General features: G+C 37.9%; 1 protein-coding gene across 3 annotated transcripts in view; it reads left to right on the top strand.

Annotated features, from left to right (window-relative positions):
* cpne5a (copine Va) overlaps positions 1 to 20,064 on the top strand; it is an 87,218-nt gene that overhangs the window by 19,975 nt on the left and 47,179 nt on the right. The window contains exons 2-7 of one of the 3 annotated variants that reach the window (XM_084389435.1): positions 2,653 to 2,693; positions 3,937 to 3,983; positions 10,489 to 10,592; positions 12,273 to 12,312; positions 13,228 to 13,242; positions 13,397 to 13,473. In XM_084389435.1, coding sequence (XP_084245561.1) covers positions 2,653 to 2,693; positions 3,937 to 3,983; positions 10,489 to 10,592; positions 12,273 to 12,312; positions 13,228 to 13,242; positions 13,397 to 13,473 — 324 coding nt within the window. Of the gene's footprint in view, positions 1 to 2,652; positions 2,694 to 3,936; positions 3,984 to 10,488; positions 10,593 to 12,272; positions 12,313 to 13,227; positions 13,243 to 13,396; positions 13,474 to 20,064 lie in introns of those variants that run through there. The other 2 variants (XM_084389436.1, XM_084389437.1) reach the window with 2 other exon arrangements.

Here is a 20,064-nt window from a genome sequence, read left to right as displayed (position 1 = left end):
TAGGAAATAGGAATCCTAAAGTTACGAGTGACACGCCCATTATTTTTAGGAGTTGCTCCTGAATTCGCCAGTTAGGAGCTACTTTTAGCCTTAAAATTCTTTGTGAATACGGCCCCTGACCAATAAGACATTGTCTTTAGTTCGGGGTGTGACTATTTCTCCTCACCTCACATAAACTACTTGTTATCTGATTAGTCACATGGTCTCTTAACTCTCCCACTCAAGTAGAGTACAATTTAGACATGATACCTATAATAAGAGTACAATACATTTAGATTTGATTCATACAATATTTAAAGAAACGAGAAAACATTCATGCTGATATCAAACAAGACTCACTCCCAATACACCATTCAAAAGTTTGTGATCATAATAGCCACATATAGGTTATGCAGTTGAACAATGTTTGATTATAAGTCCCTCTAGCATTGTTTTGGAATGATCTGATGCATTTTGATGTGTAAAGGCAGTCTGTGGATTTTCAAGATGATTGTTTTGGTCCTGCATTTAAGGGAAAGGCCAGAGGTCTTTGAGAAGGTCTGCTTAAAGGCCCTGTCTTGGAAATCAAACCAGCTTTTGGTTTAAACTCATGATTTACCTTGGGAGACTCAAGATGTGCTGTCTCAGAAACCAACCTGTCTAGTTAAACTTGACTTAAGTGTTCTTTCTCTAGTTGGGATTATATCTTACAAGCGTTCTTTGTCTTATATGTTGAAAAATCAGTTAGTTTCAAAATGTCCCAATGAGTATGACAGATCATCTGATTTAGGGTCATGAGTGTTGATTTGGAATTTGGTTCTTTTTCAGTTTGGAGACAAATAGTTTTTTTTTTTTTCAGTTCCTACAGCACATTAATTGGTAAATTAGATTAAATTCCATTGTTGCGTTTATTTTTGAGACAACTCGGTTTGTCTTTTTTATTCTTCTTCTGTGGAACACAAGATATTTTGAAGAATATCATCTTTTGCTTTCCACAGAAGACATTGTACCTTTAAGACTGATATTAGTCTCTTTAGTAGCTTCACTAACATTTCTATGTGAACCTCAGAAAAAAAATGACATGACAAGCAAGGCATTGATGAATGATTTATGTGTAAATCTATAATTAATGTCTTGTCTTTTATGGCTAAATTTAATCCTTTCTCACAAACCTCTATTTAAACTACTGTTCTAAGATTACTCTTAGAATGCAGTCCTGCCTCAAAGCCTAAAGGAGTTAATTTGAATTTATAGTCTGTGTTTGAACATCACAGATCTGTCAGAGCTTCTATATGTTCAGACAGTTAAGCCCGTTTCAGCAGACTATAATGGCTTTCCAGAAGTGTTTTAACGGTAGCCCGCAAATCATAGAATATTGTTGATTATCCCTTAGTAGTGCAGATTTTCGGCCGATACCGATAATCGATAATTCTTTATATTTGAAAGCCAATAACCAATATATTGCCGATTGAATCTAAATCCAAATTCATGTCCCAAGCACACAATTATAATATTCTCATTATAATTTTATGTAGCCTATATGACACTTAACCATATTTCCCTTTTTTGAAGTGATTCCATATTTCCGCTTTAATATTTCGGCCAAATCTTTTTATCAGGCCGATAACGATAACATTAAAAATGAACATATATCGGCCGATACCGATATGGTGGCCGATATATCGCGCATCCCTATATTTTAATGCGGACGTCTTTAAAATACAGAGAGAGCAGAAAAATGACTTTAAGTTCAATTATTTGTTTTTTTATGTGAGGATTTTTTCCCTGTTTTTCTAAAACACTGCTTGGGTGCAGTTAAATTATTGGTTTTCGCATCAATTAAAGGCTCTATTTTCCACTGGTGAAGGATTGAGAGACTCATTTAAATGGTTTTCATTTGCAGGAGAAGTGACAGTGTTTTTCTCCTGTCTTTGTCTGTTAGAGGTTTGATATGACAGCATACATTAACAACCTGTAGCTGACAGTCATCTGTATTAGAGAACAATTTCATTTTCAAACAGCCATTATATAGTCCAGAGCCACATTTACAATTTAATCAAAAACCAGTTTCTCTGACAGTGATATTGTGACAGAAATTAGATTTCAAGCCTGTCGAATTAAACGATTGTTTTTGTTGAGCCCCTCTCAATTTCTATGTGCAACTATTATAGAGAGTCTATTGAACCTGTGTTCAGCTCTGATTCAGAGATCCATTTTATGAGAATAAGATCAGATGCCAAGAGCTGAATGGGATGCAGAATTGTTACATTCTGCAAAAGATTCAGTTTTTGAGCATATTTTTGATTTATTTTTGTATGTGTTTTATGAAGCATTGAGAATAGAGATCCTTCCATTTTGTGTTTGTGCTCTGCTAATGTTCTTGGAGCCAAACAATGTGCATGCATTAAAAACAGCGAGATGCCTTCTTTATTTCATATATCACGATGGAAGCCTAATTTGCTTCAAAACACAGTGACATTGACAAAATCTCATGTCAAAAGATGTTTTGTGGCTGCTAACGGAAGAGAATGTACGGATTCGGAAATAACGTAATTGAGAGCTCCATCTGGTTTATTTGTGAGGCCTTTTAATCATTGTATGGCTGAACTTTTTGAGCGAAGTGACTTAGTTTATCAGCCCTTAATTTTACTTTTTTCTCTCCTGTTTCCCCAGAAACCTGTTAGATCGAGACACGTTCTCCAAGTCTGATCCTTGTAAGTATTTATATTTTTTCCATGGCTTAAGTACTTGTTTTTTTAACCTAAAATCTCTTTTTTTACCACACATATACAATCTCGCTCCCCAGGCTTCGTGCCTCACTGAAATGTTTTCAGGTTCTTAGGTTCTCTTCAGGTTCCACACACCTCTCTGACTTTCTTACGCTCTCTACACTTTGCAATTTGTCTACTCTGCTATTTCTCCAAGTTGCCTAAAACACATGCATAGAATTTGCATCACAATGTGACAGCTTTTCTTCACTATCAAGAAAAATGCAGAAGTGCTTAATATATGCAGAGCATGAACTCAGCCCCCTGAATACAAATGCTGCATGAGTCATGGGGACTTGTGTACAGTAAATCTCTCGCTGAAGACATGAGATTATGAAATAGAGAGCAATAGGTCAAATAGTCTGGCCTCCTTTGTAATTCTAATCCTTGCAAAAAAGAGTTGCTTTTTCATCAATGAAACATGATGTTAAACATTAATAAATTATTAGAATTCTCAGTTCGGTTTCATTTAACCTTCATGTTCCACAGTACTGAGTGTGTGTAAAACTAATAATTTTCAAATTTACTTTGTTCAATATGTCATTGACCCCTTAAAAACCCAGTAGTTAGATGTTGACCTTTTAACCTTCTGTTGAATCATCTGAGAACCCAAATTCAAATAATGTTTTTAATTTTTTCATGGAACTTGAGGGTTAAATATTAACTTAATATTTAGATAATATATCTCAATATTTTTCTCCTAAAATTCTTAATCAGAAATTAATAATAGACCCACCAGATTACATTGTACAGAGTATCAATTTCAAAATAATTGTATAAAATAACTTAAAAACATTCCATTTATTGGAAGAATGTAATGATAGAAAATGATAAGGTCTATTTCTCAGGAGTAAAATGTAAGCAGGAAAATCTATTTGTTCTCTGTCTAATTTAATTGCTGTCTATAAGAAACAATTAACCAATTTAATTAACATTAAAAAGAGATCTCATTTGAGACGTTTCTTTTCCATGGGTCTGTTTAATTTACCTCGTAGCATTAAATCAGTGTTAGTTTAGGTAAATGTGTTGATTTGATTCAAAAAAGTTTGTTTTAATCATGAACTAGCTTCAAGCTTTTAAGCTGTTCTTCAGAGATTTATCTACAGTAACTGTAACCTAAAAGCAAAAAAAAAAAAAAAATGAAATAGATGCTGATTTCTCTCTTTTTTTCCCTTTCTCGTCTTCTCAGTGTGTGTTCTGTACACTCAGGGAGTGGAGTCTAAGCAGTGGCGTGAGGTAGGTGTCCACGTTCGGGAACAAACCTACAATCAGCTCTGACAGAGACTCCCTTATTTCCCCTAATCAGCTCTGCATATCCTCTCTGTCTCTCGCCCCCTTCACTCTCTCCACAGCCCTCTGGTGCCCATCACTGCCCATTGATTCTCCGTTTGAATATTCATGAATCTGTCCCCATGGCCCTTAGTGATTGGCTGTTAAGATGATTGTACACTTTCCGTTAGCGATTAGCATTAAAGTCGATCTTGCTCAAAAGTTACAGGCCAGGGCATTTGTAATGCTTCCCAGCTCATTGAATGTGATTTTCCACACTTAAGCTGTGTTGAGCTAGAGGACTCGGCCTTTGGATTTTGCAGGTCATTACAATCAGCTGAAAAACGGACATCCTCGGGCTATCATATCCATCACCGAGCTTGCAAAAAAGACCCTGAATATGAAAAATCGCATTGCGGTACTTTTTTGCAAGGTTTGGTTTGTGTTACAGAGGCCCTTTTAATTAAATCCCTTATTAGCAGGTGACAGTTGTTCCAGCAGGTGTTTTCAAGGCCGACGTGAATGCGTCAAAGTGGTCGTAAATGTCACGATGTGCGCATGAGGAGCTGTAACAACTTTTTGACCCAAAATAAAACCGAATTGGTGTCGATCCTCCTCCTTCATAGCGGGTTTTAATGGAACACCTTTCTTCTTTGATGAAAGAGCACTGCTTACATAACACTGAGCAGGTTGCTAACTCCGATTAGCTGCGTAGACTTTCTCCATGCCTCTGCCCATGTAAGATGCCTCTTGTTTGGGTATAATACCGACCGCTGTGGAAAAGAGGCAGTCAAGCTGTAAGGGATTGATAAGGATGGAGTTTTCTTTGTGCGTTTCTCTGTCTCAGCAGGAGATTTGGGCGTATGTGTGTCTCTCTCTTTGTTACTAACACAGCATAAGCACCTTACTTTCACTGAGTGATTGTGCCCATGGTTTCACTACTGTATTAGACTTTCTTTTAACTTTTTTCTTGTTTTTTTTGTATTTAATTCTCGAAGGCCCTTGCACACTGAGTCCGAAATTCGCGTCCGAAATTTTCGCACGTTAAAAAATAACTACGACCTCACGTTACGTCAATCAGGCTTGTACCGAAACTTTCGTCCGTAAAAAAAAAAATCTAATCAGGTTCGATTTTCTGCGTTTTTCGCATCGGTAGCAAGCATTTTGAATGGTGTTTTGACCATTAAGAACCACCGAATCACGAAAGCGAAAAAACGCATGCGATAATTTCGGACTCAGTGTGCAAGGGCCTTTATACATTAATAAGCAATGAAACCACTCAGTTATACGCATACAGAGATTTTACCATGGATAAGAGTGTTTTTATGTGCAAAATCCGCTTAAATGTAGGAAAACAATGCTTATTGCTTTGATTTAAATATTTAATTTGATAAAAGACACCAATGTTCAATAAATGATTAGTACTAATATATATATGTAAACAATAAGGTACGAGAGGCTGTATCGTGAATAAATCACGGCTAAAAAGTGTACATTATTTCGCCATTAGATGGCGGCAAAGACTGTCTTTATGAGTGAGTCAGTCAGTAGAGAAGACTTTTATGTTGAAACGACTGAAACTTGTGAACACAGAGAAGCAAGACGCAACTGACAAACGATTAATGTGTCATGGCACGGAAAACCCCTTAACGGTGCGTGTCAACTACAGCGACAAAACTCTGCTCAGTGCCGCTAGCAACGCTATAACGCCTCCGCTTTGGGGTGTGTCGGTTGCGAGTGTGTTTAATCCATAGACAGTAAAAGAAATGGACACAGCGACCCCATTGGATTCAACGGAGAAAAGTCAATTAGAAGCACTCACTTCCTGATGGCTGACCGCAGACTCAAACTGAGCTTGACGACGTAGATGTGACGTGAGCAACCTGTCTGTCTTCTAGTAGCTGTGCTAAGACAAATCTGAATCATTCCCTTCCGAAACTTGCAGAGACGGAGAGTGTGAGTAGGAGGTGTCCATGAGCTAGGAGAAGGAGCAACTTTTGCTAAGTATTTTGATGAATTATTTTGTCATTTTGCCTCCACGTCCCCCCGATTGCCCACGAGCTTCTCCTCCTGTCCATACGGTAATTTCTCTACTGTGCGACAGAGCGTCGCGTGGTTATGACGCAATCGTTAGCCTATTTTTACAAAAACTGCTTCTACGGGGCCATAACATAAGATACAAGGTAATGGAGCCTTTTATACATTTTCGTGTTTCTTTAGAAATAAAGTATTTAAACGCCTCAGATGTAAAGTTATTCGCTGTAAAAGTGACGCCAAAATGAATGGGAGTCAATGGAATGCAAACAGCAGGTGAGGGTCTGCTAATCAATGGCGGCCCCCGGGGAAGCTTCAGTTTTTTCTGAAAGATTACCCCCTTGGTTTAATCTAAGTTTTTTTCAACACACAGACAGTAGAATCATCAGAGATGCACGCGATTCCATTTAGAAATAGACAAACTTTCTTTCCAAATGCACCAAGCAAAGATATCCTTTCAATTTTATAAACTTTTATAAACCCAGCCATTATAATCACAATGAACACATCCAAAATAAAATATTTAACATATATATATAACAACTGCAAAGCCTCTAATTTGTAAACATAACGATTTACGTACTAAATCCAGCAATAACACCGGCACAATCTGCATATTTTTAAACTCTAAAGACAGACGTCACATCATGAACCTCACAGCAATTGGCTGCCGACCGCGTTTTTCGATTGATATTTGCATAAAGAACTGCCCAACCTTTTGATGCTCTCAGCGCTTTCTCCGTTCCGCTGTCAATCCCACAATGCACTGCGCATACGTGAAGCTCAACTTCCATGAATGAATTGAAAATGCTTGCTCCGCTCCGCTCGCTCCGCTCGCTCCGTGCCAGTGGACACGCACCGTTAGGGTGCCATTTGGGACAGGGCTATAGAACCGTAGGGTGAAGCGGTCATAGCCGTGTTTTATCATGAATAAAACCTATTGACCAATCAGAATCAAGGACTGGAACTAACCGTTTTATAAATATTCCGCTTCGCGTTGTGCCTAACAACGCCCTTCAGCCGTGACTTATTCACGATACAGCACAGCCTCTCATACCTTATTGCTTAAATAAAATATACTGTATATATATATATTATTTAAAGGTTCTGTAAGTGGTGTCATCCTTTCTGGAGTTTCCTCCTGACTGAGTTAGACACGCCCCTTTTTAAATCAAAATAGCGTTCTCACACCCCAACCTGACAACTACTGACGAAGCTGTAAAACATAAATGATAATGCTTCCACTACCACACTCTCAGTGTAAGAGCTGCCCATGATTGCAAGGAATGCTGGACAAGCAGAAAGCGCATCAGTGGCTTTTGCCTGACTAAACAAAAAATCGAACTAATAGGGATATTTTATGAGTGGCATTCCAATTAAAAAAATCATGTTTAACAACTTTAAGAAAGTTTAACATGATTTGCAGTTGTAAATGTTTATTTTAAAACAATCTGAAAGCTTAAGGCCTAAAGGCCTATTCACATCAAGAATGATAACTATAAAGATAACTATAATTATAATTGTATTAGCGTGAACACCAATGGATAACACGGTTTATAATTAGCATTATGTTGTCTGCTGCTTTAAACGCTTAAGCTCTTTAAGATTCTGATTGGCTGTCAAGAAAATTGCTCTGAAAGTGATTTAAATGATATTGTTCCTCTGTGTCGTAATTGTTATATCTTTGGTGCAGACTTCCATATTGTCATAAAATTAGAATGAAAATGTCTAGAAATCCCAAATATCTTAAATCTCACTTTCTAAAGTCACAGATTTTTTTCCTTCTTATATAATCGACTATTGACAATCAGATCACATGATGATTCGTTTTCACTTAGAGCTTGAACTTTTGCATGTTTGTCATTTTAAAAATAATTTCTCTTCATTTTTCTCTTCTGTGCATCATCATTAACTTTATCAACCTTCATTTTTCACACCTTTTTTGTCTCATCAATGCTATTGCGAGCTTCAAAATTTACAAATCATTTCTGAATGTGACCTTGTGCTAATTCTCCTGTTTTGCACAGTAGTATGAGCAACACGCTTCAGCCCCTTTTCACCGCCTTGGCTTTGTCTCTAACACTCAGTGGGTGGTAAAGCTTTTCCAAAAGCAGTTTGGTGATATAAGTTAAATGTTTTTCTTTGCATCTCCTCTCTCCGATGGGATTTCTCTCCAAAAACAGTTTAGACAAAAAGGATGTTGGAAACCAGTGCAATACTTGCAGAATAGAACAATGCACCATATGACAAACATAAAAGGCTTTATGGCTCTATATGCAGCAGGTTAACAGAATGATTTATAGCAGCCGGTGAAATGATAAAATAAAGCCAGACTGTGAGGTCTTATTAGCAGTTCATAAAGCATTACGCTGTGAATGCTAATGACTCTGTGCTCTGCTATCACATAGCCTTGCTTGAGAATGTTTAGTCATTATGTTTATGGCCTTGAAATATAAATTTAACCTAATTTTTATAGATTTAGGACTATTTGTGGTTCAGGCTATGTGATTTGGAAAAAATCGTTTAATACTAGAGTTTATGCATATCTAAACTATAGCAGAGAACGTCAGAAAGACATGCCTCAGGTACTAACTATATATTGCACTGCATGTTTGTAAGAAAGTCAGACTGTTGTGATGCAGTGTTTTTCTTTATCCTTTTTACAAGATCACTGTCTTCAAAATCACCTACAGTATGTTTAAATCAACACATCACTTCCTTATCCCTCATAAGCTGTCTCCTTCATTTCTGCGTGGCCAGGGTGTTGTAACACCCTTCTAGTGATTCATTTATTTATGCATTTCTCATCTGCCTCATCTTGTTTAATTATTCATGGAAAACACAATTAGCTGAGGGAACCGACTGCAGAGCAGCCTTCAAGAATACAGTGCAAAGACGAGCTTCTGTAATCTCTTCTCTTCTCTTCTCTTCTCTTCTCTTCTCTTCTCTTCTCTTCTCTTCTCTTCTCTTCTCTTCTCTTCTCTTCTCTTCTCTTCTCTTCTCTTCTCTTCTCTTCTCTTCTCTTCTCTTCTCTTCTCTTCTCTTCTCTTCTCTTCTCTTCTCTTCTCTTCTCTTCTTCTTTCTTGTTTCCTTTTCCTTCCTCCAAACTCTGATTTAAGTTTCATACATAAAACCAACAATCGACTCATACATACAGAGACAGTAGAAGATGAAGAGGAGCTTATATCATTAGTGAATCAATCAGTACTATACAGCGGCTACTGACCAAAAATGTAGGTAGGGCAGATTCTGGGTCTTAGCGCCAGTTTAAACATTTTGTAAGCTTTATGTTGTAATTGCTGAACACACGCAGAACACTTTTGACAAGGGTTGCATTATTCAGTCTGAGGGTGGCTCTCCAATGTGGATTGACAGGCTTTAGGAACACAACATATGCATTGAATGCTATCTTTGAATTGCCTTAATGTAGTATTTATTACCTCCAAATGTAGCTTTAAAATATTACAAGTTGTAGAGGAATTCACATATTATACTTTTATTCATTTGATACGCTACTCCACATAGGAAGAAAAGGCATGCCAACTAGTTACTGACCTGATGCAGAATAATATACACAGTTGAAGATGATTAATATCGTCTGGGTCTGGAGCGAGATTTACGTAAGGTAACGTAAAAATAAGCAGGGCAGTCTGAAATCTGCCCCAGTGGCTCTTAATTAGTGCGCACTGCAGTTCCATTTTTCACCACAGATTTACATTGGTAAAATAGTGGGGCGCTGTAGAGCTGGGGAGGGCTCAAGCACCCGCTGCTCCCCTTAGTATCATAATACATGCCTGCCGAATCCATACGCTAAATTGTTATTTATCCTGCTCACTTTACGACTTAAAATAGTCTAGAAAATCTGAATAATATTTGTTGCAGTATATTCCACCTGCTCTTACAGATGAGCCACAGCTGGAATGAAAGGCCTTCTGCTTTTTCAGAGGGTGTTACATAAGGAATGTATTGAAATGGGAATGTTTGTGGTTGCACAGTAATTCATATATAGCACATAATTTTTACATTAACATAGAATTCAAAGTTTGCAGTACTGCATATGTTCAGGTGGATGAATAGACTGTTATTAAATTTACATCCCAGGCATGAGCTCAGAGCCATGACCTCATGAATATTCCTGAATATTTATTACCCGTGTAGTCTTCATTTGCACACAAACACACACACCCATACACACGCACACATACGTGCCACACAAACATACACATTACTGATTCTGAGCAGGGGTTCTTGTTGTTCATTAGAAGCATAGATAATTAGAAGTATAGATACTTCATCTTCAAATATCACCTCTTCTAGTTTTTCCTATGGCTGCAGAGTCAGAAGAACAGGGCTTTTAATGGACTGGACAGAGATGCCGGTGGCTGCACTGTGACAACTTTTTCATTCTCATGTAGCTGTTCTCTCTCTTTTTGTGTAGTTTGGGAGAACTGAAGTCATTGACAACACCCTGAATCCAGACTTTGTGAGAAAGTACATCCTGGACTATTTCTTTGAGGAGAAACAGAATCTTCGCTTTGACATGTAAGTTATTCCCTTTGATGCTGACACACAGATATCTGCCTCACTCTCCGATGTGCTGTCCCACTCCAGGCTTTCTGCTCTCGCTCTGTCTGTTTGTCTCTCCCCATCCCAGTGCGTCTTCCTCTGTAATTATTGATGCTGCCTCTCTCTTGACTGTCATGTGTAAGGGGCTGGATCAGTGAAAGGGTGATAAATATTTCAGATGAGTTTTATCCTCAATCTTTTACGCAGCGGTTCAAAAGCAAATGTGTGGCACCCAGATGATTTACAATGCATTCCTCCCTTCCCTGCACCTGACTGTCCATCTCGCTCTCATTCACCACTTTAAATGGGTTATTCTGCTGAGGTGAAAATGGGCTGCTGCAGTTCAGGCTGGAGTTGTCAGTGAGAAACATTTCACGTTTATGCCAACTCTCGCTTATACAAATGCAAATATTCACAGAGCCAACCAGCTGTGCCCCAGAACAGCACACCCACTCTCATTTTAACAGCGACAAGAATTTAAAAACAGACTAGTAGTGATCCGATTTAGGGTGAAAAGTGTAATTTCTTCTACAGTAGCGAAATGTAATTGCAAAAATAACACTCCTTCTATCTTCTTCTATTTTTCCGGACATAATTATTATGACAACCAAAGGTTTGATTTGTTAAAATCACGATGCAACAGACCTAGCGACAAATTGTTTTCGACGAATGTGTGACGAATTATTATAAAATGAAAAATCTAGGACCTGGTTCTGTGCATCGATTCTTGTGACAGCAGATTAACATGAGCTTGTAGAGGTGGAATAAATTATTGGATAAATCTGGCATACGCCATTAGAGAGAAGTATGCAATTTTCACTGGAAGGTCCAGTTAAGACATTTTAATTAAACATTATACAAGGTCAATTTGAAAAAAAATAAGTAAACGAATGCACAGATGAATTGTTCACAAAATGATCTATAACATGCATTTAGAAAACAGATAGGGTGAATTTTCATTTCATGTAGACTTTAAAGGGGTCATCGGATGCCAATTTTCCACAAGTTGGTATGATTCTTTAGGGTCTTCATGTAAAGTTTCTAACATACTTTGGTTAAACTTCCTCAGTGGTTGTGTAAAACAACACCCTTTTTACCTCCTCAAAAACAGCTCTGTTCACAGTGACCCTTTTCGGTGCATGTCTCTTTAAATGATAATGAGCAACTTCTCACCCCACCCCTCTCTTCCGTGGGGGGTGTTGACACAAGACACATAACGTGCTGCCTTGGCAACCTGCCTTGGTGGACAGTATACAAATGGCTGAGGGCTGAAATATGCTAATACGGGACAGTCCGTCAGAGGTCGTGGGCGGAGCATGAGCAATATGACATCATATTGCTCAGAAAATCCAAACGGCTTGATTATTGAGAGTGTTTAGGCTTTTTGAGGATTACAAAAAAGGAGTGAATGGATTTTTTTCATTGTATGGTGGTTGTGTCCACACTCTGCAAAGACACATTTATATGCAAACACCATATAAAAGTGAATTTTGCATCCTTTAAGAGACATTCTCTATAAGAAATCAAAATATCATTATCATTAATCCATTCTAGATTAAAGAATGTGAGGATGGGTTAAGCATTCCTCTTTATAATGAGAAAATGGGCCATGCTGTCATCTAACAATATAACTGAAGCTGTTCTCTTGGATTTCAGATTTGACATTGACTCCAAAAGTCCTGATCTGGCCAAACACGTGAGTATATAGCAGTACTTTGTTTGTGTATGTATGTGCATGTGTGTTTGCTTGGATGTATATGAAAGTTCCTTTGGTGATTGCACATTTTGACATGCATGCTTTTTCATTCTGCGGTTGGTTTTATGCAGTCTAAAATGATTGAAAATTATGTCATATTTTATATCATTATCAAAGCTGTGCAAAACTGAAGAACTTAAGTTCTCCTTCTGGCTCTCTAATAAAACACTCACTTCGGCTCACAATAGCACAATATAGCACTGTATTCAGCAGTGTGCTGAACTTTGTTCCCTATTAAGCTGATCAAAAGCAAGCTAAAATATATAATGAGTTGAGGGATGAATTTATCAAACACTTGCAGCACTTTTCATTCACAGGCATTGTCATTCTTTTTAGCAGAAACAAGCTTTCTTTCTATGTAAATTAGACTTCTTATAATAAAAAAATAAATTTATTATTATTATTATGCATTATAATATGAGTATTATAAAATAGGTTGTAGGTTTTTGGGAATTTTTGCATCATAGTATGAGTTGCATAAATATAAAACCTGAACCAAAACTATGCAGCCAGTGAACAACTGGGGTTTATGAAATTACGATTTTGTATAGAACCAACCGAATGCTTTGGTGTGTGTGTCTGTGTTTGTTAATCTTCGTCTTTAGTGAAATTCCGATTTATGGTTTTCTCACTCTTTTTTGTTTTGTTTGTAATCTGTGATCATCGTGGGTGTTTTTCCCTTTCTCTCTTCTCCAAGATCCTTTCTCACTATTCTCTAACTCTCGTTTTTTCTCTCCTATCCTCTTCGACCTGACTTCTTCAATTCGTTTTTTTTTTTTTTTTTTTTGTCTTTTCTGTTACATGATATGCTCTGTTGTTATTGATATATTTGCGGCCTCACCTCCCTCCTGGAAGCCCTCCGATTTCAACGTACGTCTCTGCCTTGCACTCCTAGAATTTTCTCTTTACCGGTACAACTCATTTATACACAGTACCACAACTCATTCTGCTCTCTCTCCTTTACTTCCTGCATGCCAATCCTGCCTCCTGTGGGCCATCTTTTGTTCGGGCCGCCCTTCTGTAGGACTTCCTAGGTCAGACCTTCTGCACTCTGGGTGAGATAGTGGGTTCACCAGGCAGTCATCTGGAAAAGCCTCTGGGGTAAGAAGCTAATGCACTGTTCTATGAGCCACGCTTACCTCCTCAATCAGATCGGGATGTATTCAAAGTTAAAGAAGCTGTATGGGCTCAATGGTTGTGCCTGAAACCATCTCAGACAGATTACTAGCCACAGGAAACAAAGAAATTACTTTCTGTGCAGCTGTTCTTAAGTAGATCACCTTCGTTCCGTTGGCTTCCTATCTATCTACACTGTAAAAAGGGCAATTACATTGGTGTTTTTGAGCCACATATACTAAGAAATTACTTACACATAGATTAAGAAATTATCTACATAAAAAATGCATATACACTACTGTTTAAAGTTTAGGGTTGGTAAGATTTTTTAATTTCTATTGAAAAAATTATCTTATGCTCACCAAGGCTTCTGTCATGAACTGCTCCGAAACATGGGTTGAGGATCCAAAAGCTTTTCTTAGGGCAATCCGGAATCATAATCCATAAAACAGGAAATAGGTCAAAACTCAGGTCAGATAATCTAAAAAGACAACAGGGCAGACAAACACAAGCAAACAGGGAAATCTGGAAAACTAAGCAGAAAGTCAAAACCACGAGTAACCAGAGGGTAATTGTAGTGTGACACTTACACAGGGCTTAAATAGGCAGGCATTAACAAGATAATGAGATACAGGTGTAAGTAATCAAACATAAGTCCAGGCAATAGGTAATATGAATAAATGAGTGAATGAATGAGGCATTTATATAGCGCTTTCATATGTCCTTTTGTACACCCAAAGCGCTTTACAATTATGCTGGGGTCGCATTCTTGGAAAGACGTCATAGAGATGGTAATAACATCTCCTCTCTGTACAAGGCTTTAGAACAGGTGACAAGTCCTTCGATGGAGAAAATGAAATCTGCCTGGGAAGAGGACCTTGCGGTAAAAATTCCTAGTGAAATGTGGGAAAGCAGTCTTGAACTTGTCCACAGGTGTTCCATTAATGCAAGACATTGTCTTATTCAGTTTAAAGTGCTTCATAGACTTCATTATTCTAAGTGTAAATTGAACAACATTTTTCCAGAAGTGTCTCCTTTATGTGACAAATGTCAAATTTTAGATGCCAGCCTATCTCATTGCTATGTTATGTGTCCAAAATTACAAAGTTTCTGGAATAAGATTTTCCAGGGGTTTTTCAGATACATTGGACATACCTTTTGAACCAGATCCTATTTTAATTATACTTGGAGTTTCTGAAGAGTTTTTGAGACTTACACTGGTACAACAACATTTTGTTTCGTACGGTTTAATTTCTGCTAAAAAACGTATTCTTTTGTTTTGGAGTTCCAACGCTTAAACTATGGCTGACAGAGTTGACTGGTACACTACATTTAGAAAGAATTAGGTATGCTCTAAAAAACAAGATTTTGTTATTTGAAAAAATGTGGTCCCCTTTTAATTCTTTTCTGCAACCTAGTGATTCATTTTTACTATGCCTTCATTACCTGCCTTTACCACTGGATAGCACTTTTGGGTGGGGTTAGAGGTGTGTGTGTGTTTTTTATTTTATTTTTATTTTTTTATGCATTTTTGTCAAGTTGTCAGTTTTATTTGTTTGCAAAAAAAGTGAAGTTACAAATGATCTGCTGAAATACCAAATAAAAACTTTTAAACACAATTATGCTGGGGTCTCTCCTCAACCACCAGTGTGCAGCATCCACTTGGATGATTCGACGGCAGCCACAGTACAACGGCGCCAGTGCGCTCACCACACACCAGCTATAGGTGGAGAGGAGAGAAAGTGATAGAGCCAATTCAATGATTCAATGATATAAGATGCAGGTGACCAGGCTGGATCAGGCCGAGTGGGTGACAAGAGTGGAGCAGGGAGAGCAGCTGGCCAAGGAGGAGCTGACGGGACTGAAGACCACCATGGCGGGGCAGATGACCACCACAGCAGAGTAGACTGGACTGAAGTTCCCCACTGCAGAGCAGAAGACCACCACAGCAGGGCAGATGGGGCTGGTGACCATCAAGGTGTAGCAGAAGACCACCACAGTGGAGCAGGCAGGACTGGTGACCACCATGGCGGAGCTAAAGGACCTCTTAGAACCCCAGATTCGGTAGTCGGGACCACTGAACTTGGGTGCGCTGAGCTTGGGAACCACTGAGATGCCAGCTGATCGCACTGACATCAGTGGTGGGTCCGCCAAACTAGAAGCCAGTCTCAAATGCCTAAGGACCGCTTTAGCCGCTTTTCCACCGAAATTACCCGGAACAATTTGTCCCAGGAACTTTTTTCCCAGGAACCTTTTTTGCCCCAGACCGGTTGCTTTCTGCGTTTACACCGCGGTCTAAAGTACCGGGAAGGTAAACTGCGCGCAACTGCTCCTCCCAGTCTGCGACGGACAGTAATCAGTTTTGAGCGCCACATTTATAAGTATGGAGGAGATTCAAACTGTGCTGCAGTTATTGGTTTACTAACGAGGTAATTAACATAACAAAATAGACGAGCACTGATACTAAAGCATGTTCAGAAAGCTCGTATGCGTATAAAATTAGACAAGGTATGTTGTGAGATGACTGGGACGAACGCGCAAAAATTTCCTTTTGCGCAAATACGCCTAAAAAAAGCCTGAACCCCGTCTATCAATCATAAATAGTGACAGTCTTGTAAATAGTTGTTTGTTACTAACTTCAAAGCGCTATTTCAATCCTGTTATAGTAAATTTGTAACATGGTTTGCCTTGCAATAGATGACAATGTGTAAACATAATGACTTAATATTAAAAGCTGTGGCAGAAAAGAGACGAGCACTGATAAAGCGTGTTCAGAGCTCGTAATGCTAACGTTAGATATAAAATTGTATGTTATCAGCTATTGCGGACATTGGCCGTGAGATGGCTGTGACGAACGCGCAGAAAGTTTCCTCTTCCACAAATACCCAAATAATAAAGCCTGAAACTCGTCGCCAGTCCCCCAGTTTTTTTTTATTAAATTCCATATTTGCAGACAAACAACTTTACTGCATGAAGCCACTTTTTAAAATGGAGGTTAAAAATAAAGAAAATGCTGCGTGGAGTCATCCAACCAAAATGCGGCGTGAACACAACCAATCAGCTTGTGCAGCGCACAAGTCCCACCCCTGAAAGTTCCTGAACTTTGAAAAAGTACTACCTCATGAGCAAGGACTATCGGAGGGGGAAATATTTACCCGGAACTTCATTTAGACCCTGGTTCCTGCGGTGTAAACACATCGAGTACCAGCCCAAAGTTCCTAGTTCCTGGGGAAAGTTCCTGCGGTGGAAACGCGGCTTTAGATAGTTTCATAGCCTTGGGCGTAACAGCCATGGCGGATGGAGACTCTGGCGTAGCGGCCATGTCGTGAAGAGGCTCTGGCGTGATGTAATGTACAAGGCTCTGGCCTTGTATATTTTGACTTTGGCCAAGCAGCTATCATGCACTCCATTTCATTGGTTTAAACTGTCTGCTCAGATCTTGCTGAAATGGGCTGTAGCCTGGTGTTCTAGTGTAGTGTTTAGAGCATTATAGCTGCGGAGTGATGATGGATACTCCCATCTTATGTCACTGTAGCAGATTAGGCTTGTCGGTGCAGATTGCAAACACTTATGGAACACAACCAGACTTCCATGCTGCATTTACTCCTAAAGATTTTGGCATACAACCTTTAAGGTGATGATACACAGGGCAACTTTTTGAGTAATGTTGCTGGGCAATTTTGCAGAGCGATTGTTGCTTGGGCACTTTCCCATTGAAAATGTGCAAGAAATTTCTATCTGGATAATTTAGATCGGTCGTGGGCCCTGTGTCTCATCTGGTTGCCAGTTGACAGCAACATTGCCCTGCAACATTGCTCAAAAAGTTGCCCTGTGTATCATCACCTTTAGAGGTGGAGGTTTCTTCAACTACTGCCACTGGTATTTTAGAAAAAAACAACACTTTTGATATTTGAAAGATATGTGAGACAAAATGTCTTGGTTTGCTCTGGCTAGTCTCATGGCTAGCATTTTATGTCCCCTAAAGTCCAATTACATTATACTTTCAAACTTTTTGCATAATTTGATCTTGATTTTTCTTTATTTTCTCATATTTCACCTCAAACAGTCATTTATTAAGTAAACTAAAGTTTGGTAATTGTTTTGTACAATATGTTGGTTGTAATGGAAATAATTAAGAGGACACTTGTAATTTTAAATCATTTTAAATCATTTTGATTATTTCATGTTTTTGTTTATTTGTTTATTTTATTTATTTTTTTATCATAGTTTTAAAAATGTATATCGTTGTTGTTGGGCGGAAACCTTATATCTCCAAAAATGTAAAAAAACACATTGCGTTTTTTTAACCACTGTGTTGTCAAAGTGTATTGTGACTTCATATATAGTCAGACACCTGCATGTGTCATTATATTATTAACTTTATTTATATATATATATATATATATATACAGTATATATATACACACACATATATTATATATATATATACATATACACATATACATACACACACACACACATATATATATATATATATATATGTTAGTGTTTCTAGAGTAAAGAAAACACTTTACGCTAACACTTTTTCTAATATTTTACTGTCATTGGTACACGTTACATGTAGTTACTATAGTAATTGTGTATTATTGCATAAAACTAACATTAACCACACCCTAATCCTAACCCTTACCATATAGTAAGTACATGTAGTTAATTATTACTCAGTACTAAAATGTACAATTACACAGTAACACAGACACCTTAAAATAAAATGTTACCCACTGTACTTATTCAAAGAACCAGTTCTTATTTTACCCTTGCATTGCAAACAAGAAGAGATGGTCCAAACTGTGTGTGGCACTTCATTCATGATAGAGGCGGTTGGAGCTATATGAGGTTTTACAGATCGCTCAAGGATCCAGTGGATTTATGAGGTTTAGTCACAAGCGCTTTAATACTTTTCATTGGTTAAATATTTGCAAACCCCACAGACAGATGTAAAGCGTGACCAACAGTAATGAAACATAACAATATGAATTAATATTTTCAAAAAAAAAAATTAATTAAAAAAAGATATTACAAATATTAGAAAATAATAATTCATATTGTTCTGATAACTGTCATTTTACAGCAATAATTTCAATTTTAAACATAAAAAAAAAAATCTATACAAAAAACCGAAATGTTTTTGAAATATAGGAAAAAAAGTGATGGCATAATCTGACCTTCATGTAGCAAAAAAAATAAAATAAAAATTTGTTTTAATAAAAATCTACCCATGGGGCATAAAAGTGCAGCCACATCTTCCCCCTCCAAATCTCTTCCCCCCTCTAAATCTGTGCTGGCTGCTTGTACAAAATGCCAAGAGAATACAAGCTGAAGTTTAGGGAGGTAGATGTAACGATTGCATGGTTTAGTCAGCCTTTAAATACGGTACACAACTGAGTGAGTGCTGTGGATGGAACAGACCCTATTGATCAACCTGAAACACCCACTCAATCTCATGCTGGACTGAGGTGTGTGAATTGCTTTCATTTATGGGCATTATCTGTGCAGAAAGGAGGGTGCGATTGGTGAAATTTGGATGTGGAAAAGAGATTGCCCGATGATGATGAGCTGTTCTGCCCAAAATCTGTGGGAGTTTAAGAGCTTTAGGGGGAATTTGAGCCCCTGATCGCAGTACTGTTTTCCCAGACGGTGTTGAACTAGATGGAGACAGACAGGGAAGGGTAAGGGCTGTAACAGAGAGAGAGACTGCATCCACACAGCAGCAGAATACACTTGTCAGTCCTGTTTTAGAGAGATAAATAAGGTTGTGTACTGAATTCTTTTAGTCAGGGGTAGCAACTGGTTTCCACACCGTGACTGTCTTAAATTTTCAGGACTCACAAACAAAGTCTGACAGCAGGTATATTGGATAGAATGCATGGCACTGTAGTCAACAACTGCTATCTGTTGTGTCACTGACATACAATTCTGTGCAGAAGTCTAGATGTTCACAAATATATTTGTCTTGAGAATCGAGATAGTTATTTTTATTTTCTGCTTTAGTGCGTCAGTAGAAAATGTTATTTTAGTTTTCCAGAAGTTTGTTTTGCCAATTCCTTGCCTAAAAGTCCAGTGAAAAGCAAAGGGTGTCACACCAAATATTGATTTCATTAATTAATTTATAAATAAAAAAGTGCCATTAATGCCACTAATGATATATATATCAAATAAATAGATCCATGCACACTCTAATGACTAATATTGTCCACAACCCATTGTGATAAGAGACTGGTTGTTAAGAGAGAGGTTTAGGTAACGCTTCATTTATATTTCATTACATTTTATCTGCAACAATATTGTCAACGTTTATAAATATGTGGGGGCATTAAGTATTTGCTTGGCCTTTTATATGCATTATTTTGTAAAAATATGAGAGTTCTCTGCATTAAAAGAAGAAGACCCACAATTGGCAGATCAACATGTTTCTACTTTTCAATACGGTAGGAAAAATTGTCGACTAGTGTCAACTTAATTAAATGAACTGAAACTGCCAACTTTATTTGAATAGATCACAGAAGGAAAGAGAATCTGAAGAAAAATAACTTTGTAATCAGTGTAAGTGTGTGC

The sequence above is a fragment of the Rutilus rutilus genome, assembly GCF_951802725.1.
Source record: "Rutilus rutilus genome assembly, chromosome: 19".
NCBI lineage: Eukaryota > Metazoa > Chordata > Actinopteri > Cypriniformes > Leuciscidae > Rutilus > Rutilus rutilus.
This window is presented reverse-complemented; position numbering and strand designations above follow the sequence as displayed.